The sequence below is a fragment of the Theropithecus gelada genome, chromosome X, assembly GCF_003255815.1.
Source record: "Theropithecus gelada isolate Dixy chromosome X, Tgel_1.0, whole genome shotgun sequence".
In the NCBI taxonomy this organism is placed as follows: Eukaryota; Metazoa; Chordata; class Mammalia; order Primates; family Cercopithecidae; genus Theropithecus; species Theropithecus gelada.
The window spans coordinates 45164933-45189497 of record NC_037689.1 but is presented as its reverse complement, the minus strand read 5'-3'; the positions used below and the strand labels follow the sequence as shown (position 1 = coordinate 45189497).

The 24565-nt window shown below is 41.3% G+C and overlaps 1 protein-coding gene across 1 annotated transcript in view; it reads right to left on the bottom strand.

Annotated features, from left to right (window-relative positions):
* PTCHD1 (patched domain containing 1) overlaps positions 1-24565 on the bottom strand; it is a 61082-nt gene that overhangs the window by 10922 nt on the left and 25595 nt on the right. Inside the window, exon 2 of the mRNA XM_025372935.1 lies at positions 3681-4341. Within this exon, the coding sequence (XP_025228720.1) occupies positions 3681-4341 (661 nt within the window). The remainder of the gene's footprint in view (positions 1-3680; positions 4342-24565) is intronic.

Genomic DNA, 24565 nt, shown 5'->3' with positions numbered 1-24565 from the left:
CATACCCAACTGGAGAATAATGGTGTAAATCTTCATCCTTTAAAGGAAATTCTATAACAGATTAAAATAATTAGCATCATATATTCACAAATAGCAATTCAAGTAACTCACTACTTGTTATCAATATATTTGGAAAGAAGGGATATTATTTTATGCACGATAAGGGTATAGACCAAATAAACTCTTCTCCAAATTAGAGTAACTAAAAAATGTCGATGAACATTTATAATACTGTAGACCTTTTAGGATTTCAGCTCTAAATAAACTGATATGACTCATCTGGACAGAGGTTTTGGCAGAAGTGGGATTGTCTAGTATGTACAACACTGATTAAAAACATTCTAAATCATGATGTATCTATGCTTACATCATTGCCAAAATGATTCATCTGTGTAGGATATATTCTTATTGCCAGAACTGTCACATATCATCTTGGCTAGAAACACACAGTCACATCCCATTATGGTGAACTCTTAAGAGTTTATCCAAATTCTTTCCTCTTCTGGAATTTTGTCAGGTTAATACTGCTTCACACGTGATCTTAAATTTTTCCATTCTAAATCTAGTGTCATTTTGGCATTTGGCTGGATTTGGCCTATGTGACCAGAATCACACTGACAATGTTCAGTTTGTTGAATTTTAAATCTATGATGTTTATCACATTGTAGACCTACTGACAGCCAAGGAAATGTCTGTTTGAGACTTTTTCTAAGATACTTTACCTTTTAAATGAGGCTTTTTGATTTGATATTGTATTTATATAACATACTAAATCAAGTTTTGCTTAAATCTACTTAGGTTAAGCATAGCCATTTTAAGCTATAGACAGGAAAATTTAAATACCGGACAGTTTTTTGTAGTGCCAAAACCCTTAGCACTGAATTTCTTCTTAGTCATTTGAAATATTTACTGGTATTTTAGGAATGGTCATCAAAAAAACCCAGAATTAAGCGATGGCCTTGAATGCAACATTTATGAAGCAGCTCTTGCTTATATTTCATTTTATAAACTCTTAAAAATGAAGAGTTTATCTGAGAAATACAGGAGGGCGACCATCCTAAATCCAGGCACTGTTAGCTTTATGAGCATATTAAGCACCCATTACATCGTGCAAAGTATTTATTGCAAATGGGCCTTAGCTACTAAAACATGTAGCTTCCTTTCATGTTATGACTAAGTAATTTGAGAACGCTTTGGGCTGAGAATGTACAGAAAGGTTGCACACTGATTGTCAGCAGGGAAAACTGCCATCAAATCAATGCACATAACATTCCTCACAAATTGCAAACAAGGGCTTATTGGGCACCTGTGGTGCATGGTCTCTTTCACTGCAAATGCCAGATTTTTTCTGAATTGAACTCTGATGTAAAGTTCAGTGACACTCAGTCTGCGGATCTGTGGCATTACTATTTCTGGATTTGTTTTTTAAAGACACTTCCCTGCTAACAGCATCTTTCCATCCTACCATCTCTTACATCCCTGCACCAATACTATCTGCCATAGTCTGTTTTGTGTTGACTTTCCCTTCCAATATTTAAAACCTCTTTAAAAAGTACAAAAAAGTAAGTTTTAAGAAATTTTAAATATTTCAATTTACTTTATAAAACTAATTTAAGAAGTTTTGAATATTACAATTTCATTTTTAATAAAATTAAGTTTTGAATACTGCTATTTTACTTTACTTAAAATTAATTTTAAGAAACTTTAAATATTATAATTTTATTTTACTTAGTAAATTAATTTTTCAGAAGTTTTAAATATTCTAACATGCTTTGAGCTCACTGGTAACAACCTGGAATGTCATAAAATCAGCACTGATTGTCCTTTTTCTAGCTCCAGCGTCCTTTTGCCTCACCTTAAGAACCTCACGATCTCCCTTCAGTTCTCCACTCTTTTCTTACTCCTATTTCTCTTCCTCCCACAAAAGCAGCAAGAAAATGAAAAGCTAAAAAACAAATGAAATGAAAACCCTTCCCGTAACCCCCAAAACATTCAAGATTGTGACTAATCATGAGCAAAACATCTTAATTTCAACCTTGATACAGGCCTCTGTGGAAGCTACTAATACTCAGTCCTACTCACTCTTCAAGGAACCACCCTGTATTCCACAGTCAACCCACATGGTCTTGGGGTTATTGTAAAGAGGCAAGTTATGCTGCTTTCTTAATAGACTGAATTCAGGAGGAGGTACAGCAGCCTTCTTCTCTGTTGTTTTCAGCAGTGACAAGTACATTATCAAATTATCAGGCTGCTCAGTCTCCTTACGGTGCCCAGCTTTTCACAAAAGCTACCAGTATATGTTTATTGACTAGGTTTCAATTCCTCAGGCCACGGAGAATCGAGGGCCGAATGTAATTCTGTGGCTTTGCAGCCCCACCAGCCCTGCTTATCATGTGCCCATAACACAGCTGAGATTTCCTGAGGAAATTCTTTTCTACTACTCTAAAACAGGGCATAAGGCACACTAATGAACTCAACAGTGGTTATTTCTTAGTTAACAAAAAAGTGCCACTTCATTTGTCATGTTAAAAATGATTCCAAATGACATTTTAATTTTGTTAAAGGAATTGATAAGAAGCTGCTATAGAAAAGGGGGAAAGTGAACCTCTTGAATCCTTGGCCCGCAAGAACCCTGCCATCAGGCTTGCTGGGCATGCCATTTTTGATAACAGATGGACAGGGCAACCGATGTTATGGCCACTATGGCTTTGTTTTGACCATTAATCTCTATCAGGGAGTTCCTGCAGCCCCTATGAGTGAACACACTGGAAGCACGCTGTCACCATCAGCATCGCTTTAAAATATTCTCCTGAGTTCATAGTAAGAATAGGAAAAAAAGTTACTTCCTAATGGTTTCTCACATGTCACTCTCAAAGTTCTTATACATTTATCATGTCCTTTTGTGTGATGCTCACATCCACTCTATTCATAAGGTGGGGAAACTGAGAGTAGCAGACACTCTCAGCATGCCCTCCCATTCCCCATTCTTGAGCTTGCTGAAGGCTTGACTACAAAGTCACCTGAAGGATTTCTCTGGCTGCAGGAGTGTGCTCGGTCTTCCCTGGGAAGTGCTGGGAGTTAACTGGCCTGGGGAGCAGCCCTCAATTAATCACAAGCCGTCTGTGGAAAAATAGCCCAAATTCCTCACACCGGGGGAGGACCTCTCTGAAGTGTGTTTTACAAGGTCTCCCAAAGGTCCCCAGTGGGGCTGAACCACAGGTGCCCACAGCAATGGGCAGAATGTAATATACCTTGGGCTCATTAACATACCTTCAACTGCCTGCCTTCCTGTCTCACTTCCTCACGCCCATACTGGTGCTTCCTGGGCTCACCTTCCAAATACACTACTTGTATCCAAATCTTTGTCTCAGGGCCCTGCTTATGGGGAAGCCCAACCTAAGCCACTGGGACACAGAGAAGATTAATACCTGCTAAACACCACATGGCTGCTCAATGGAGAGTCAGTGCTAGAACCCAGGACTTTGAACTTCTGGCACATTTACCAGATTAGGTTGTTTTTGGCTGATTACCAGCACTTTAAAGAGTTGGTCCCAGGACTTTTGGGCAAAATGAAGATACTATAAATGAAACAAAGTTGTTAGATGGCTATTCCTGGCCTTTTAGGAACCCAGTCAACACCACCAGCAGGAGGAAACAGAAAAATGAAGGGTAGTAATTACCTAGCATGACGAAAGGGACTCCCAGGAAGGTGGAATTATATTTCCCACCAGTAAGATTGATGATCCCAGCTGCAGTGAGAGTGGCCAGGCTTATGGTCACCAATCCGAGCAGGCCTAGCCAGGGTTTGCTGCGGACGCAGTCCTGCATAGAGCAGCAAAGGATGGCCATGGTAACCACCAGGATCAGGCTGGTGACCAGGTAACGTTCTGATACGCGGCTGGTCTTCTGGAAATCTTCCCTCAGTGAGGAGGACGTGTAAGGGTACATTTTGACTTTGCTGTTGGATTTCTGAAACAGTCTGACAGTGTCGCAGAAGCTGGACTCCCACCTCTCGGCCACCATGTCATTTAGACTGTTGATTGACTGCAGGTAGTAGGTGAGCTGGATGGCCTCTGCAGATTTCACCCGGTCTTTGCTGTGCACAGTGACGCCCCCAAGCTGGTGCCCATTGTACACAGCCCTCCCGTCCTTTAAGTGAGTGATTGGGTATGTGATAGCAAAATTGGTCCGATTGGTGGCCCGAGCGTTCTTTAGCTCTTCCAGGACGTGCACTATGTCATCCACGATGCAAGTCTTATCATTATTCAGGATACATATATGGGCAAACGTGTAATTAAAACCAGGCCTTGGAACCTGGATCTTGGTGACAGCAGCATGCAACTGTGGGGGAAAAAATGACAGTATTTATTAATCAAATATTTCTATTTTTGGTTTTTGGAGAGGGTAGACATTCCATCTGTAAGCTAAACAGTTCAAATTAAGTGTTATAAACCTAGATCAGAAATAGGTAGTAGGAATGTGAAACACACATTTGACCCGTGGTTCTCACAATGTGGCCCCTAGAACAACAGCAGCAGCACAACCTGGGAGCTTGTCAGAAATGAAAATTCTTAGCCCCACACGGACCTGGTAAATCAGAATTTCTGGGGTGGAGCCCAGGAATTTGGGTTTTCACAAGCCCTCTTAAGAATTCTGATGCAGCTGACGTTTGAGAAATGCTGCATTAAAGCACCAGTGTTCTTTCCACGTGTTCTTTATTTGTGACCCAATTGGTCTATACTTTTGGGAAATCTTATATAGGTCCCCTGTTCAGTTTCCTTCTTGAAAATGTAACATAAAAAGTGAACTAAGGTGCAATTCCAAATGCAGATATCCTCTGCTGACTCCTCCTCTGATGCTGATTTGGAGGGCAGCTAAATGATCTCTTTATCCAATTAAATCACTCTCTACCATAAAAGACAAGAGGTTTACCTTGAGGGTCCTTGTTTTCTCTGGCTTTCCTCGCCTACATGTATGGGAAGGGAGCTATAACTGTAAGAGCCTGGCTTGGATATATGGGAATCATGCTAAAGCAGAACAATGGGATTTATTCTACACACCTTGCTCCATATTGAATTTGCTGTGCCCAGGTGCTGAATGCTTGTCATCAAAATACGCATGAGAATACAAGCACTAATTTAACTGCCCCTACTACATGCCAGGCACAATTCTAGGCTCTTTATACAGATAAACTTATTTAATCCTTGCAGCAAATTACAAAGTAGGTATAAGTACTAGCTTCATTTTACAGATGAGGAAATACAGAGAAGTCAAGTCACTTGCCCAATGTCACACACATAGTAATAGGCAGAGCTGGGCTACACCAGGCAGTCTGGCTCCAGAACCTGTGCTCTTGGCCCCTCACCATACACCTCTAGGCATCTGAATGACTAAGGTTCTTGTTAGCAACTAATTTCTGAATTTGTGCTTTTACTGCCCCACCCCTAAAAGTCACCAATGCTCAATTTCAGATATGTACAAGTATGTGTAATCTAGTAAGATAAGAAAACAAGGCAGTCAAGGGTGTGGTTGGACTAAGGGACTTAAATGAGCTATTACCACGTGTCAGGGCTTCACGCCTTAAATTCTCTCAACAAGTCACTTTACAGATAAGAAAACTGGGGCTCAGGGAGACCATGTAGGTAGGAGGAAGGGCGGGGCTCATCACTGTCTTTTTAAAAATGGCATCATGGTACTGTTTCAGTGGTAGCTACACAGGTCCTTAGTTTTGACTCACCAGCAGCTTATCCTCATGGTGGCTTTGCTTTCTCTGTATAAAATGTGGCCCGTGTGCAAATTGAGGCCAGTGACAAATATGTAGTTGAGTGTTAAGTAAACTAGTACATCTACGACTGTGCTTAGCACTGAGTGGACTCTCTCAAGAGTATAGATAGCCATTATGACATATCTGATGAATGAAGGACATTTCATCTGTAAAGAAGCTAGAATTTAACATTCACACAGTTGTTATACTGTAGCTGTGCCACTACAACTCACTACCTTCTCCATGATCCTGATATATTTTCTCTCAAATCTGTTCTAAATAGATTATCTGTTAAGACACTTTGCTGTGCATGTGCTTGGATGAGTGGGATATTATGCTTTTAAAAAAATGTCTGAGGGGCACCAGCTGTCAAAGTCCTTTCATTAGCACAGAGCATGAGTTGAGAATCCTAATTCTCAGTGGCTCCTTGCCCCACATCTCTTCATGGGTACCAACCCACAGGATCAGAAAACATTTCATTGAATTATGTTTGGCTGAAATAATTTGAATTCCTTTACATAAATGTGTAAAGACACACACACACACACACACACACACACCTAGGAGGCTACTTTCACAGCCTAATCATATGCTAAATGTTTGTTTTGATGCTTTGGGATTAATTGTGAGAAAAATGTCTTCAATGATTTTAAGCTGTGAAAGCGCGTTTTTATCAATTCTTCTCGAAGCATGGCCCAGTGAATTTTGATTAAAAGAACTCTTAGTTACAAAATATTTCAAATTATAAAAGGTTATTTTGGAAGAAAGAAGAACTTAGAGGAATTTAAAGACAAGAGAGAATTTTGACAAGCGTTGAAGAAAGACTTTGGGAAAAGATTCAGAATAGGCTAGAAAAGGAGTGGTATTGAAAGCATGCCTAAGTGTAATATTTAGTGCATTGTTTGTTCCCATGGGCAGTGTAATAAATCTCCCTTAAAGTGATTACTAAATATGTCAAGAGAAAAAGATTGCCAAAAAAGATGGTGTTAAGCCACAGGGCTGAACCCAATTATAGCAAGGGGATATTTTCCATCCATTCTCTATGACGACTATGCCCTGCTGGGTGGGGAGTTGTAAACTATTTAGTGATCTTCCAACTCTGCAGATCTACTGCTATGACCCCTAGGACCATACATCGAAGAAAACAGATACCATGTTAACCCACGTACTACAAGACCATAGGAGGGAGTCTTGGAAAATGAGAATCTTAATGAAGTTTGAGAGGGAAGGTTTCTTAACTCAGTTCCAGAGCTGCTGTAAGATGAAACTGCCTTGACGTTCCGATAGAGTGGTGGGTAGAACATGTCACTCTTGCTTCTGAGTGGCAGAGTTCTGCAGAGTGACAAAGCAGCCAGAGAGAGGGTGTTGGCTGACGCCACCCACCCGGCAGGGGGAATCCGTAGGATTCTACTGTGGGATAATAAGGGTTATAACAAGGAGTTGAGACTCCCTTCCATGACTTCTGCAGTGGCTCAGTTCTGATCTTTGGTGCTTATGAATACACATGAAATACAGACACAATCCACTCTTGGAAATCCACATAGCCATGGGCAGATATACTGCACATGCTACCTGAACATCTACCTATACCGAGTTTTAGCGTGTCCTGATTTACTTTCCTAAAAGAACCCCACTCAAGGCAGTAGAAACATTAGTGGATGTTCTAAACTGTAGTACCAGATATATTCACAGGAGGAAAAGGAAGCTAGGGTTTGAAGCTATGCTTCAGATAAACCACAAAATGAACAACTGCAATCCACATAAGCTTGTTATTGAACTAGGTAAGAGATACTCTTCTCAGAAAATAAAAAGAAGGGAAAAATGACACAAACTAATCGTCCTGACCCTTAATGTGGTCTAAATCTGTCGTGTGAAATAACATATAATCCATGTTTCCATAACTATGTATAGATTCTAGATTATTCATTCAACACACATTCAACAAGTACTTATCAAATCTACTATGTTGTCAATAATAGCATAATTTCCCTGAATTTAGCGTGCTTGCACTCGCAGATGGAAAAAAATCACATGAGATGCAATGTCCAAAACAAAGGGAAAATCCTAACAGTAAACAATGCCAAGTGCTTTGTACTAGTAAAGCCCGATCCAGTGTCAATTTCAATCACAATATTTTTGATTATTAATTGTATTTGCTGCCAAAGAGGCCAAAACTGAATGTTAAATTGAGATTAGTTTTAATCTGAAGCTCTGAACGCATCATGTAAATTATTAGCTTCTTTGCTCTCATCATCCTTCAGGTTAAGAATGATAATGATAATAGTAATTAGTTTTCTAAGTGCTTTCTATACAGTTAAAAAATGTATTTAAAACCAACTCTATGGCAATGGTGACACTATAATCCTCATTTTATAGCTGGTGCAACTAAGGCCTAGTGACTTTGAATAGCTTACCTAAGATGAGCCAGTAAATAAGGACAGACCTGATTCTCAAGTCTCACTTCACAGCAGGACACTTAGCATAGACCAACAAATTCAGCAGTGAGCATGAAGACAACCTGGCGGTGGATAAAGAAATGTCAGCCCACCTGCTTCAAATAGCTGGCAGTGGATATGACTGAGCTATGGGATGGCCACAGTTGGAGATCTGGGGTCCAATAAGAGAGATCAGAAATAATCCAAACAGCGAAACTCAAGTTCAGACAGCAGCAACGTTACATGGCAGTATTAACAGGTAATAAAGGGGATGGGTTTAGAGTTTAACAATTTTTCTTAATCTCCATCCAGCCTCTGATGTTGCGAAATAAAACTTTTCATTGTTCAATTCCCACCTATGAGTCAGAACATGCGGTGTTTGGTTTTTTGTCTTTGCGATAGTTTGCTGAGAAAGATGGTTTCTAGCTGCATCCATGTCCCTACAAAGGACATGAACTCATCCTTTTTAATGGCTGCATAGTATTCCATGGTGTATAAGTGCCACATTTTCTTAATCTAGTCAGTCATTGATGGACATGTGGGTCGGTTCCAAGTCTTTGCTATTGTGAATAGCGCCGCAATATGAGAACACTTGGACACAGGAAGGGGAACATCACACACTGGGGCCTATTGTGGGGAGGGGGGAGTGGGGAGCAATAGCATTAGGAGATACACCTAATGTAAATGACGAGTTAATGGGTGCAGCACACCCACATGGCACATGTATACATATGTAACAAACCTGCACGTTGGGCACATGTACCCTAGAACTTAAAGTATAATAAAAAATTTTACAAAAAACTTTTCAAAGACAGGCTTCCTAAGAAAAGCGGTCCTGGGGCACAGTGGAATCCAGTAATAAGAAGTTTTGGCTTCCAGTGTGGCTTCTGTTACCTACCTTAAGAGTGTCAGAAACCTCAGGAATGCCACTCTGCTTCTTTAAGTCTGAAACTTCAGGTCTCATATTTATCAGTAAAAAAGGGTGTTGCTCTAGCTAATATTTAAGGACAGACCCTTCCAGTTTTAACACTACATAATTCTAAGATGAGTGATATCCACAAACTACATAATCAGACACTAGGTGAGAGAAAGTTAACTTAATAAATATCAATTTAAACATTATTACAGCTACTTGAAGTATGCTTTTCTGACACACAGAAGTTCTTTTTAAGGCAATCAGATCTAATGGATGAAACCCAGAAGGAAAACAGGGTAAAGAAAATAGGTTTACTGGGAGAAAAAAAAAAAAAAAGATTTCCCTCTCTGAGTGATTTCTCATTCTGGGGAGGTGCTGGCTCTTATAATCCCCTTCTGCCAGATCCTGGGACAAAGCCAGTGTGGGTGCTTGGTCACGACAGGCCAGTCTAATTTCCTCTCCCTCTCCTTGGCACACTCAGATCTTCCTCAGAAGACAGCAGGGACACTTTGTAGAGGACAGTACAGAAGGGAGGAAGGATGTATCTGCTCCTGAGTGGTGATTAACACAGGAAAAATACCGGTGGGTTTAGTGGATCTTATACAATACGTTGCAGGGTTTTTTTTTTTGTATTTGTTTCTTGTTGAAAAGGGAAGAGGGAAGGCAGGAAGGCCACTCTGCCCATGCAGGGCAATTAACACGCTCTGGGAGCAGCCTCAAGCAGTCTCCAAGCAATCTCATCTGTGAGGGAAGACTCGGACTTCGTATGGGTTCCCCATGTCCCAGCAGGATGGAGCTCCAGTTACCTCCAGTGGGAGTTAGCCTGATGATGCCCCCTTTATAGGCTGCCTTCCCTTCCTTGTCTCACGTTTCCACCCCCTTCCCACTTCTTCTACTCCCAAATAAGCTGCATACATTAAAAAATGTAAAAAGGAAGATTATGATTTGACTTCTTAACATACATCATCCGTCCCCAAATATTACCTTCCAAGTGACACTAAATCAAAAGTGCTTAAAAATGCTTTCAAGGAATATCTGTTTTTCACCCCTAAATGAAATGTTCCCTTCACCGAATCCCTCCAAACTACATGTCTTGATCTGGGTCTATATTCTGCAACTGTAAATGGGTAGGTGCTAACTGGCAAGGTATCCTCACTCAGGACGCAAAAAAACACCTTGAAGTGGATGGATCTGTCTGCTGCAGTTCATAAATTACGCTAGCTCCCTTGGTGTTATGTTCTGTCTTTGCATGATCTCACTCTCACCCACTCTCTTTCCTCTTCTTTTAATAGAAATGCATTACATCAGAACACCAGAAGTCGCAAGTTAGGGATTGTTACCGTGATTCATTTGTAGTGCAGCCAAAAGCAAGTTAGTCATCCCTTAATAAGTGAACAGAAATATCATCCTGCCTTTGAAATATTACATTTCCAGAGGACACCAAATTTAAGCTGTGGATATAGCCAAACAAGTGACTATCTATCCACACACTTCCTCTGCACATGTGTGCCTGGTGCCATGCTCACCTGCTCCAGTGACAAAAGACAAATGGTTACCTCTGTCAGTAATGCAATGCCAGTGCAGGTCTGGGAGAGCGGAATACTTCTGTTTTGCTCCTTACTCTACAGGGTGGTAAACACTCTTATTGCGGGTGTTGACACTGAAAAGCAGCCAAGACAGCCCCTATTGTAATTCTCCAAACAAGCTGAGTTTGTCTTTGCAGGCTTGGCTGAAAAAACAAGGCAGCTTTGGATTTGAAGCAGAGAAATCTGAGATTTTAGAAACAAAAAATAGTGATGGTGAAGGAAAATGCAATTGCAGTATCTCATTGCAACTCCTGCCTGATTCCACATTGGTATGGATAAGACAGTCAGTACAGTGAACCACCGGTTCAACAATCTCTTTATTCCCATAGTCTGGGAGAAAATTTCACTTGGTCTTGATTTTTGAAAAAATCCTTCATATTATGAAGATACTTGGCAATCTGTAAAGTTGAACTTTCTGATTAGAGTGTTTAGAGTGGCTGATAGAGTGGCTATTTTTAAATTCCCTAAATCCTCACTTGATTTTCATGATCAAGCTTAAACTGTAGTTGAGCTAGTTTGTGGGTGAAGAGTTTTGTTGGATAGCTCTAAGAGGACCCGATGCTCACAGAAACGGGAGAATGTTAAAGCTGATTGGCTGGGCAAATGGCAAAGGGAAGTCCCAAGGAGCCAAATGCTTGGGCTTGGGAACAGGCAACAGCTGTTATAAGATTTGATTAGCAGACCACAAATAACCATGCAAGGAACAGGAAAAACAGGATGCCAAGGACATTCAGGTCTAGAGAATGACCAACCACGGACCTGAATGGGAGGAGCACTGTATCAGGAGTCAGAAGGCTTCAATTTTAGTCCTGGTTCTGGGTCTTGCTGACCACATGACTTAGAGATAAACAAAAAAATGAACCCATGAAAACACATCACTTTCCTGCTTTAAGTCCCCCAAGAGTTCTTCATCATGCTCAGAGCACTGACTGTGGCCCCTGACACGAAACATTGTCTTTGCTGACCTCTCTGGACTACTATTTCACTATTCTCACATTGCAGTGCTCGTCTTGCTCTTGATTCTGCCTGGGACATTCTTCCTCCAGACACTTACAAAACTTGTGTTCTCACTTCCTTTACTTCCCTGCTTAAATGCAATCATCTTTCCTGAACCCACCCCCAATTTAAAAAAAAACAAAACTAGCATCTTTGCCCATCACCATCATCTTTTCTTGTTTTAATTTTTTCATGGCACCAATCACGACATGACATTATCATCATCTCTGTTTTTATTCTGCTGCCCCCATTAGAATATGAATTCTGTCATGCCGGAATGTGTTTCTGTTTGGTCCACCTCTTCATCTCCATTAACTAGAACAGTGCCTGGAACACATAACAATTGTGAAGTAAACACATGAATATAATAATCTCATGAGTAAAGGGACTTTAGTTTGTCTCATCATGGGCATGACGAAAGCCAAATGAGATGATGAATGTGCATGCATTCTGTAAACTCTTGAGAGCTACACAAATAAAATTGTATTATTATACAGCAGGAAGCATGGATGGTAGCTCCTCTGGTGAGTGGTCTTACAGCTGTCCAAACGTAATCTACAATTCAGTCCTGGAGCCCCTAATCCTTCCCGACTTGACAATATCTTATGCTTTTGTGGGAGGGACATGGGTTATGAGGTTGGAATGCCACAAGTTCAAATCCTGCCTCTGTTCATAACACAGCTGGGCCCTGCACATATCCCCTCATCCTTACCACTTCAGTGCACATCATACCTATTTCCAGCCTGATGTGGAAATACTAACATACTATCTCAATTCCAAGCAGCCTGGACCTATGACTAAAGACAGTTAGTGTATGAACAGCCCAACTCACATGTCCTCCTAAATGGGATAACCCTGCAACATGTGTTCCTCACTGTTTCCCAGAGTTCCCCAGCAGGATTAAGCTCCAGTTGCCCACACAGTAGCTGACTTGACAATGCCTCCATAGCCAACGGCTTTTCTTCCCTGCCTCATGATGCTGTTCTCTTCTCAATGCTTCCTGGGATTGTCTTCCAAATATTCTACTCTCATGAAGTGCTTGACTCCAGGTTAGCTTCTGGGGGAGCTCAAACTAAGACAATGACTTTAGGTATTTAATTCACTTTTGTTATCTGAATTATGGGAATAATCCTTACCTCATAAAGTCATTATGATAACCTATAAAAGGTGTCTGGCCTGGCATTTAGTATTAGGTTAAACCGTGTGAAATTGCCATTTCTATAGGTTAAAAAGTAGTTGAATCGTGGCAATTTTATGTGAGTCACTTAACTGACCTTTCGTCAGTGTTTGTTCTTTCCCCTCCTGCCTCTCCTTCTCCCCAAGAGTCCTGTCAGAACCTGAGCTTTCTGAGGGGCTATCAGACAATTTTGTTTTGTTGCCAAGAGACAGTTTGGTGGTATCAGGGCAGGATTTTAGAAAAAAGACAACAGTTTTGGGCTAGGAAAGATCTCACAAATCTTCTCATTCCCTTTTCCACAAGCAAAAACAGGGCTGCACACATTGTGAGCATGAGTCCCCACATGCGACTGGAATTCACAATTTTAGTAGTTTCAACTTATGAAAAAAAATCAAAATGCCATATAACCTACATCCCCAAGATATTGAAACTGAATAATTAATAATACTGGTAAATCAAAAAATATATAAATGTCTTCATCGGATGAGCTCTTTGGCAATTTTTTTTCCTTGAAAGGATTTGCTATGTTTCTAATGGGCACTGAACTTGAGAATAATGGAAATTATGGCTGATGAAAGAAAAAATAAGAAAGTTCCACCTAATGATATGGTAACAGCTCTCCTGAATGATGGACCATAAGCCTTACCAAGGATGAGTACTCGATGTAATTCATAAAAGAATGTATTACAGGACAGTGCATTTTTTCCTGACAATAATTTTTCTCTGTTCTCAAGGTTCTCATACAAAGCTACTGCCCTTAAAAATCACAGGAGCATTTCAGCCACTGCCCTCCCTTTTCTGATCTGAAAAGAGGTCTCACAGGGCAAAAGGTCAAACTATGATAGTTTCTGTGATTCAGTTTGCTAAGACCTTGACCCTTCTGGGAGGTGCTGATGTTGGTGGTGTGGTTTGGCATGATGGAGTCAAGACTGCCTAGGCTCAAATCCCAGCTTTGGCACTAAGGAGATGTGTGATCCTGGACACTAAGCTGTTATGTAATAGCTATCCCTTGCCTCAGCTTATTCATCTGTAAAATGGGGACAATAATAGTACCCATCTCATTAGGATTGTTGAAGGATAAATGAGAAATTGAATGTAAATGGCTCTGTACAGTCTCTGACACACACGTAGTACCCAGTAAATGTCTGATAGCAAAGACAAAATGAACAAACAGAAAACCCCATTTCTACTTTCTGTTGTGTCTTGTCTAATTCAACTTTTTTTTCCTTTAAATAGTGAAACTTCCTCCATTTTTCTTGAAAAGTATATTCAATGAAATGTAAAGGTGACAGATTTTTGCTCACATCTTTGCTGAAAGACTAAGGGGTAAATGGGGTTAGAAGCATGGATCAGTATAAATACTTGAAGAGAACGGCTAGGTAGTATGTGTTTAAAGTTGGCACTCTTAATCCCAGTATAAGCTCCAAGCTTGAAAACTGTCCCATCATCTGCAGGTTAGCTCTCTAGTTAGATTACTGTGCACATCAACTAAAGGAATGTAGTCTAGGCAGGAAAAGATGGTGGGGGTAAAAGAAGGAAACTAAAAGGTATTAAGTGCTTGCTAAGTGTTGGACATTGTGCAAAGAATGCTACAATCCATCATCTTATATAAGCCTGACAGCAAATCAGGGAGGTAGATATTACACCTCCATCTGCAGGTGAGGAAGCTGAACCTCTAGGAGCTTAAATAACTTGTCCTTGGCCACAAATTTAGTAATGGATCAGCCCAGATTTAAATCCTGGACTCAGAAAATTGTCCCCTAAGGAGAGTTCTTCTGGAAAAGTAAAGACTTTATCCCCTCATCTCTGTGCTTTGGACATGTGGATATTGATACATTTGCTTTCTGGCATTAGGCTTAAACATGGTCAACTCACAGCATGAGATGGTGATGAGGTAGCAAAGTCGGAGGTCAACCATGATAAAACAGCCTAGGAAAAGTAACAAGACTCTAAACAGTACTAAACAGTGAAAACCAATGAATGCCAGATATTTACAACAGAAACTTCAGAGAGAAGCCACAAGCCCATTATCAATGACAAGCATGCGCAAACAGCTGGAGATGAAGAAAACAGATGTGAAGAGAGAAGACTTTCATCAGTCAAAATAGCATCTTTTGCATCATGTATGTTTCTTTTTTTTTTTTTTTCTTTTTTGAGACGGAGTATTTTTCCTTTTGTTGCCCAGGCTGCAGTGCGATGGCGTGATCTCAGCTCACTGCAACCTCCGCCTCCTGGGTTCAAGCGATTCTCCCGCCTCAGCCTTCCGAGTAGCTGGAATTACAGGTGATCGCCACCACGTCCAGCTAATTTTTTGGTTTTTTAGTAGAGATGGGGTTTCACCATGTTGGCCAGGCTGGTCTCGAACTCCTGACATCAGGTGATTCACCCACCTTGGTCTCCCAAAGTGCTGGGATTACAGGCGTGAGCCACCGTACCCGGCCATGTATGTTTCTTATACAACCCCTTGACCTCAGACACACACGAGGAAAAAGAAAAAACAAAACAAAACTTTACAGAACATACTTGTATAAAGGGCTGGCAGTTTGTGGATTTACTGAAAATATCAGATTGAAGTTAGGGGTGTTATAGGACTTGGGTATCATCTCTCCCCAAAAACAGTTTAACACTAGAATATACCTGCTTCACGAGGGCAGGGATTTTGTCTGTTTCGCTCAATCCTATTCCAATTACCTAGAGTAGTGCCTGGCACATAAAAGGAGCCCAACAAAGATGTGCTGATGAAACCTTCAGTGTTTGTTCCTTCTTGCTGATTTATATTTCTCTGGTGACATTGAATGATACTTCATTTGTACCCAAAGGCTACTGTGCTACATGCATATCATTTACATCTTAAATAAACAGATGACATTGAATTTGGTCCTGTTGCTTACATGCTGCAGACAAATGGCTGGTCTCGTTAGACAAATGGATATGGTTAAACTATAATCTAAAAAAATAAGAGCAGAGAAACAATTTAGGTAGGCAACTGGGGACTGAAGTAATTATGTGCTATGCTTAATTATAGGGTAGTTTGAATTTTTCATGTGTTTTTTTTTTTTTTGTATTTCTTTTTATTTTGAAGAGAAAAGTTTTGTTTTGTTTTGTTTTGTTTAAATACAGAAGTCTGGAGCCTATTGTAAGAATTTCTGTGTACCTTCCATCCAATGCCATGTCCTCCTGTTCATGCTGTTGATGGGTAGTGTGACCATATAATTTCTCATTCAAACTGGAACACTTTTGGGAGTGCAAGAGGGCAGTGTTAATTTCACAGGAACAATAGGCATAAAATGGGACTATCACAAGCAAACTAGGTTGTATACCCTTCCTATCTTTGGATGTCTCAGACGATGCAAGCACTGATGTAACTTCATCTGCTTATGCCTCACAGCAGACCTGAGGTGACAGTCCCTTGGTTTGCAGCCCATTGCTGCTGATGGAACCTAGAATATTGCATGTAACCCTATCCTGTCATCATAAAGGTCTCCAGGAAAAGAATTTGGAAAAACTTCTGTCTGTAACCACTTCCAACCACACCTATGCTCCCACTATTGCAACTTCCTTCCATGTGAAGACTCTGATGTATTGGCAAGATTCAGTTATCCTGCAGCCTGGTTTTGCTTGCTACTTTAGAGGTGGAGTGCATCCATAGGACCCTCAGAACATTTCACCTACCTTCCCTGAGCACACCAGCCCTACTGAAATTGACAGATAGCTTCTACTAAGCTGTCTCACTGGCATGTGGCTTCTGGAAGTGATTTGCCCAGCCAGGAGCAAAGATTGCTTTCATGTCCAAAGATGTCACTCTGGGTGATTCTATCTTGCTTTAATGGTGACAATGGCTTGCTAATTTGGCTAATGAAAATTTGCAAGGCTCGCAGATGTGAAGTCTGTGATGGGTCTCAGACACTGGGCAGGTGGGATGCCAGGGCTTTTTTGCTTTGTTGAGAATTAGAAGTCATGCTGATAAAGTCTTCTGCACTTCATCACCAATGATAGCAATGATGCATTTACTCAACATATATTAAGGGTCTATACCATACTGGGCATTATGTAAGCCCTGGAGAGATAAAGAACATTAAGACATAACTTTATCCTCAAGTAACTTAGAGTTTAGTGGAGGGACTTCAGGCAGATTCTCAGAATTGATTAGCACAAGCGAACCACAAAGTGCAGTGAGTGTTACAGTGCTATGACAGGAATAGCTAAAGAGGTATAGGGAGTCTAGTATGTTGCTGTCTAGGATATATGCGTATGTGAGGGGGATGCAGGGGTGAGTGTGTGTGTGTGTGTACCAGGAGCATGTGTGTAGCACTGGTGAGTGTGCAATGGAATAAATGCTGGAAAGGAGACAGGGGCCAGATGAGGGAGGATCTTCTCATTCATTCATTCATTGAAGTTTATTAGTAACTATTAGTAAATCTTACCTCAAGCCATGTGAACAAGACAAACATGGTTCTGCCCTCACAGAAAATTCAAACTGTGGGAGATAAAGACAAGCAACGAGGCAATTACAAAACCTTTGTGGAGTTCTAAGACAAAAGAAGTGCAGAGTATTAAGGGAAGGGCACCCACACTGGCCTAGCAGACATCAAGGATGATTTCTAGGATGAACTGACTTTTAAATTAGGACCCAAGAATGAGGAAAAGTTAATTCTGGGCAGAGGTTTGGCTCAGGGTGTGGAACTGGTTGACAGAGTATTTCAGGTGGAAGCTAAGGCATGGACAAAGTTTCAGAGGCACAAAAAGGATGTCAGGGGAAATGGAAGTAATTCAGGCTGGTCGGAAAACGGAGAGGAAAGCCAGAGGGGCAGGCAAGGTCCCAATCACACAAGGCCTTGTTAGTTGAACTTGGAAGACAGATTTTGTCCTGTGGGCAACTGCGAGTCAATCAAAGATTTTAGTCAGGGGATGAAATGATCAGAAGTGTGTCTTGGGAAGATCACTCTGCCTGCAGTGTGGTAGACAGATTGGAAGGGATGAAGAGTGTAACCAGGGAGACAAAATAAGACACAAATGCAACAACTAGTTCACTGATGAAATGAAGGTCTGAACTGTGGGGGTCATACTAGCTTGAAGGAGACAGAAGGTTTATGCCTTTACTTTTTTATAGATTTGGACAGCTTAGCCAAGGCAATAAGCCAGGTAATAGAACGGGATGACAACTTTCAGCTCCATGGTACTGATTAAACATTTGGGCTGCATTTCCCAGGTTTGGATCTTAATGTGCCATCTATCAATTGTAGATTTATAGATATGCAGATTTAGCTGATGTGTGGCTTTTCACTTTTCTGTATGCATACTTCTAAAGTGCAGTCATAGACTATACAAGCACAGAAGTTCCTGGCCAATTGCTTTAAGTTCCTCTGCAGCAGATGCAGCTGGTACTCTGCTCATATCCTCTAGCCCTTATCTCTTGAGAGCACACCTGCCCGACTTCAAATGCCAGCACCCACACTTCTTTGTCACAGAGCCCACTTCACCATCTGCTTGGCAGGCCAGAAGTGCTGGGGAATTAACACTCCTTAGGAGCATCCCTCAACCAATGACAGATGGGACTTGGCCTATAAATACCCAGCTCCCTCCCCATGGGTGGGATCACTTTGGGGTGTGTTTTAAACTGGTTCCCAGAGCTTCCCCCAGTGTGATTGTGCTCTAGTTGCCCACAGAAGTGGCCTGCTTAATTACAGGCCCTTTTAGGCTCCTTCCTCTTTCTGTCTCTCCCCTCTGCTCCCTTCTGGTTGCCCTATACCTCCCGAGTAAGCTGCCTTTACTTGATTTCTTGTTTCCGGATTGGCTTCTGGGGGAACCCAAACTAAGACAATGTCCAATAATGCTCATAGCCTCTGGAATTAGAGTTTCCTAGTGTCCTCAAAACACTAAACCATTCTAAAACCAACTCCCCAAAGTCTTGTATTATTTTCACACAGCCATATTTGAATACACAACACTCAACCCTTAGGGCATAAAGCTAGGATCTTGTGAGCTTCTCTTCATACTCAGTCTTTTGATGGTAGGCACATTTTTATGATGATGAACACAGTAGGTATGCAATAAATATTTCTCCAAGTGGCCCAGACAAGTTCACGAGTGTAGATGGCCTGATGCTATCAACTGCACTTCACCCTCATTTGGGACACAGTCCAATCTTTTCGTTAAGGCTTAAAGCCAATCACATGTTGGGTCTAGGGTATACTGGTGATGAGAATGCACCATAATTCTTCAAGAAGGGCTTAGACCTGCGTCCTGCCAGGAATGGAGAGCTGTGAGATGGCATGATCTCTTATTTTTCTTCTTGCTGATGATAAAGGAAGCAGGCATTTGTTTGGCTTTTACTTTATTTGGAATAAAAGCTTAGAGACATAGTTAGAAGCCTCTTTGCAACCTTCCAGATCATCTCAACAGGTAAGGTCTCGGGCTTCAGTGTTCTCTGTTGACAGCAAATGCTGGAATATTGCCCAAGTTGGATGAAAGTCCCTATCTTTACATTTCTGGATTTCTGCTGTTATGGCAGTAGGTGTGTGGGAGAGACAGCTGATGTGTTCACTGGATTCCTTCCCAGGCAGTGATGTGCCTGGGGAGTATGTGCTGATGGAGACAAATTCTCCATGCATCGGCATTGCTGCCAGTACAGGTGCTGAAAGTCTCCATGATGGCAGTGCGTTGGATGTCAGTAAAACTGGGCTGATTTGTCTGCCAAGATTTAGGCTGCCTTTCTTCTTCTTGGTACTCACCATTGTTGGATGTTCTGCACTGCTGGGATGGTAGTCTAACTTTTCCACCTTACTGACAGGGTCACTGAATAGGATATGTGTGTGTGTGTGTGTGGTGTCTGGTGTGTGTGAGTGTGAGTGTCTACACTCTTCATAATTACGGTATAATTTATATACAGTACATTGTACAAATCTTAAGTGCATATTTAATGAATTTTTATATATACATACCCATAAACATTGCTCAGATCAAGACATAGCATATTTACAGTACCCAGAGAGCCCCCTCATGTCCTTTTCCAGTTAATACCGCCACTATCCCCAGAGGAAAGATATTCTGACTCTATCAACTTCAGTTAGTCTTGCTTGTTCTTCAGCTTCCTAAAAATAGAATCATGTAGAATGCGCTCTTCTGTGTCTGACATCTTCTACTTAACAGGCTTGTGAGATTTATCCACATTGTTGTGCTTATCAGTACTCTGTTATTTTTATTTATTTTTGCTGTGCAGTATTCCACTGTGTGAAAAGACCACAATTTACTTTTCCATTCTCCTGTTGGTGGACCTTTGGGTTGTTTCCAGTTTGGTTTTTCTTTAATACATAAAACTGCTATAAACTTTCTTTTAGATAGCCTTTGGTAGACATATGCACTCACTTCTCTCAGGTGTATATAGTGGTGTGTTGGTAAATGCTGAACAATCAGTTCTCTAAAAAAAATAGGTTGACTTCCGTTCCAAGATGTCCCAGTAGGAACAGCTCCGGTCTGCAGCTTACAGCATGATCGATGCAGAAGACAGGTGATTTCTGCATTTCCAACTGAGGTACCTGGTTCATCTCACTGGGACCGGTTGGACAGTGGGTGCAGCCCACGGAGGGTGAGCTGAAGCAGGGCAGGGCATTGCCTCACCCAGGAAGCGCAAGGGGTTGGGGGATTTCCCTTTCCTACCCAAGGGCAGTTGTGAAAGACTGTACCTGGAAAATCGGGACACTCCTACCCACATACAGTGCTTTTCCAATGGTCTTAGCAAATGGCACACCAGGAGATTATATCCCGTGCTTCGCTCGGCAGGTCCCATGCCCATGGAGCCTTGCTTACTGCTAGCACAGCAGTCTGAGATCGACCTGTGAGGCAGCAGCCTGGTAGGGGCAGGGGCGTCTGCCATTGCTGAGGCTTCAGTAGGTAAACAAAGTGGCCCAGGAAGCTCAAACTGGGCAGAGCCCACCGCAGCTCAGCAAGGCCTGTTGCCTCTGTAGATTCCTCTGGGGGCAGGGCATAGCTGAACAAAAGGGAGCAGAAACTTCTGCAGACTTAAATGTACCTGTCTGACAGCTCTGAAGAGAGCAGTGGTTCTCCCAGCATGGTGTTTGGGCTCTGAGAACAGGCACACTGCCTCCTCAAGTGGGTCCCTGACCCCCATGTAGCCTAACTGGGAGACACCATCCACTAAGGGCCGACTGACACCTCATACAGGTGGGTGCCCCTCTGGGATGAAGCTTCCAGAGGAAGGATCAGGCAGCAATATTTGCTGTTCTGCAATATTTGCTGTTCTGCAATATTTGCTGTTCTGCAGCCTCCGCTGGTGATACCCTGGCAAACAGGGTCTGTAGTGGACCTCCAGCAAACTCCAACAGACCTGCAGCTGAGGGTCCTGACTGTTAGAAGGAAAACTAACAAACAGAAAGGAATAACATCAACATCAACAAAAAGGATATCCACACCAAAACCCCATCTGTAGGTCACCAACATCAAAGACCAAAGGAAGATAAAACCACAAAGATGGGGAGAAACCAGAGCAGAAACGCTGAAAATTCTAAAAACCGCACGCCTCTTCTCCTCCAAAGGATCACAATTCCTCACCAGCAATGGAACAAAGCTGGACGGAGAGAAACTTTGACGAGCTGACAGAAGTAGGCTTCAGAAGGTTGGTAATAACAAACTTCTCCAAGCTAAAGGAGGATATTCGAACCCATTGCAAGGAAGCTAAAAACCTTGAAAAAAGATTAGATGAATGGCTAACTAGAATAAACAGTGTAGAGAAGACCTTAAATGACCTCATGGAACTGAAAACCATGACATGAGAACTACATGACGCATGTACAAGCTCCAATAGCCAATTCGATCAAGTGGAAGAAAGGGTGTCAGTGATTGAAGATCAAATTAATGAAATACAGCGAAAAGAGAAGTTTAGAGAAAAAACAGTAAAAAGAAATGAACAAAGCCTCCAAGAAATATGGGACTATGTGAAAAGACCAAATCTACGTTTGATTGGTGTACCTGAAAGTGACGGGGAGAATGGAACTAAGTTGGAAAACACTCTTCAGGATATTATCCAGGAGAACTTCCCTAACCTAGCAGGGCAGACCAACATTCAAATTCAGGAAATCAGAGAACACTACAAAGATACTCCTCGAGAAGAGCAACCCCAAGACACATAATTGTCAGATTCTCCAAGGTTGAAATGAAGGAAAAAATGTTAAGGGCAGTCAGAGAGAAAGGTCAGGTTACCCACAAAAGGAAGCCCATCAGACTATCAGCAGATCTCTCAGCAGAAACTCTACAAGCCAGAAGAGAGTGGGGGCCAATATTTAACATTCCTAAAGAAAAGAATTTTCAACCCAGAATTTCATATCCAGTCAAACTAAGCTTCATAAGTGAAGGACAAATAAAATCCTTTACAGACAAGCAAATGGTGAGATATTTTGTCATCACCAGGCCTGCCTTACAAGAGCTCCTGAAAGAAGCACTAAACATGGAAAGGAACAACCAGTACCGGCCACTGCAAAAACATGCCAAATTGTAAAGACCATCAATGCTAGGAAGAAAATGCATCAACTAATGGGCAAAATAACGAGCAAACATCATAATGACAGGATCAAATTCACACATAACAATATTAACCTTAAATGTAAATGGGCTAAATGCTCCCATTAAAAGACACAGACTGGCAAATTGGATAAACAGTCAAGACCCATCAGTGTGCTGTATTCAGGAGACCCATCTCACGTGCAGAGACACACATAGGCTCAAAATAAAGGGATGGAGGAAGAACTACCAAGCAAACGGAAAGCAAAAAAAGCAGGGGTTGCAAACCTAGTCTCTGATAAAACAGACTTTAAACCAACAAAGATCAAAAGAGACAAAGAAGGCCATTACATAATGGTGAAGGGATCAATTCAACAAGAAGAGCTAACTATCCTAAATATATATGCACCCAATACAGGAGCACCCAGATTCATAAAGCAAGTCCTTAGAGACTTACAAAGAGACTTAGACTCCCACACAATAATAATGGGAGACTTTAACACCACACTGTCAATATTAGACAGATCAACGAGAAAGGAGGTTAACAAGGATATCCAGGACTTGAACTCAGCTCTGCACCAAGCAGACCTAATAGACATCTACATAACTCTCCACCCCAAATCAACAGAATATACATTATTCTCAGCACCACATCGCACTTATTCCAATATTGACCACGTAGTTGGAAGTAAAGCACTCCTCAGCAAATGTACAAGAACAGACATTATAACAAACTCTCTCAGATCACAGTGCAATCAAATTAGAACTCAGGATTAAGAAACTCACTCAAAACCACACAACTACCTGGAAACTGAACAACCTGCTCCTGAATGACTACTGGGTAAATAACAAAATGAAGGCAGAAATAAAGATGTTCTTTGAAACCAATGAGAACAAAGACACAACATACCAGAATCTCTGGGACACATTTAAAGCAGTGTGTAGAGGGAAATTTATAGCACTAAATGCCCACAAGAGACAGGAAAGATCTAAAATCGACACCCTAACATCACAATTAAAAGAACCAGAGAAGCAAGAGCAAACAAATTCAAAAGCTAGCAGAAGGCAAGAAATAACTAAGATCAGAGCAGAACTGAAGGAGATAGAAACACAAAAAACCCTTCAAAAAAATCAATGAATCCAGGAGCTGGTTTTTTGAAAACATCAACAAAATAGACAACTAGCAAGACTAATAAAGAAGAAAAGAGAGAAGAATCAAATAGACACAATAAAAAATGATAAAGGGGATATTACCACCAATCCCACAGAAATACAAACTACCATCAGAGAATACTATAAACACCTGAATGCAAACAAACTAGAAAATCTAGAAGAAATGGATAAATTCCTGGACACATACACCCTCCCAAGACTAAACCAGGAAGAAACTGAATCTCTGAATAGATCAATAACAGGCTCTGAAATTGAGGCAATAATTAATAGCCAACCAACCAAAAAAAGTCCAGGACCAGATGGATTCACAGTCAAATTCTACCAGAGGTACAAAGAGGAGCTGGTACCATTCCTTCTGAAACTATTCCAGTCAATGAAAAAGAGGGAATCCTCCCTAACTCATTTTATGAGGCCAGCATCATCCTGATAGCAAAGCCTGGCAGAGAGACAACAATAAAAGAGAATTTTAGATCAATATCCCTGATGAACATTGATGCAAAAATCCTCAATAAAATACTAGCAAACCGAATCCAGCAGCACATCAAAAAGCTTATCCACCACAATCAAGTTGGCTGTATCCCTGGGATGCAAGGCTGGTTCAACATTCACAAATCAATAAACGTAATCCATCACATAAACAGAACCATCGACAAAAACCACATGATTTTCTCAATAGATGCAGAAAATGTCATCACGAAAATTCAACAGCCCTTCATGCTAAAAACTCTCAATAAACTAGGTATCGATGCAAAGTATCTCAAAATAATAAGAGCTTTTTATGATAAACCCACAGCCAATATCATACTGAATGGGCAAAAACTGGAAGCATTCCCTTTGAAAACTGGCACAAGACAGGGATGCCTTCTCTCACCACTCCTATTAAACATAGTGTTGGAATTTCTGGCCAGGGCAATCAGGCAAGAGAAAGAAATAAAGGGTATTCAATTGGGAAATGAGGAAGTCAAATTGTCCCTGTTTGCAGATGACATGATTGTATATTTAGAA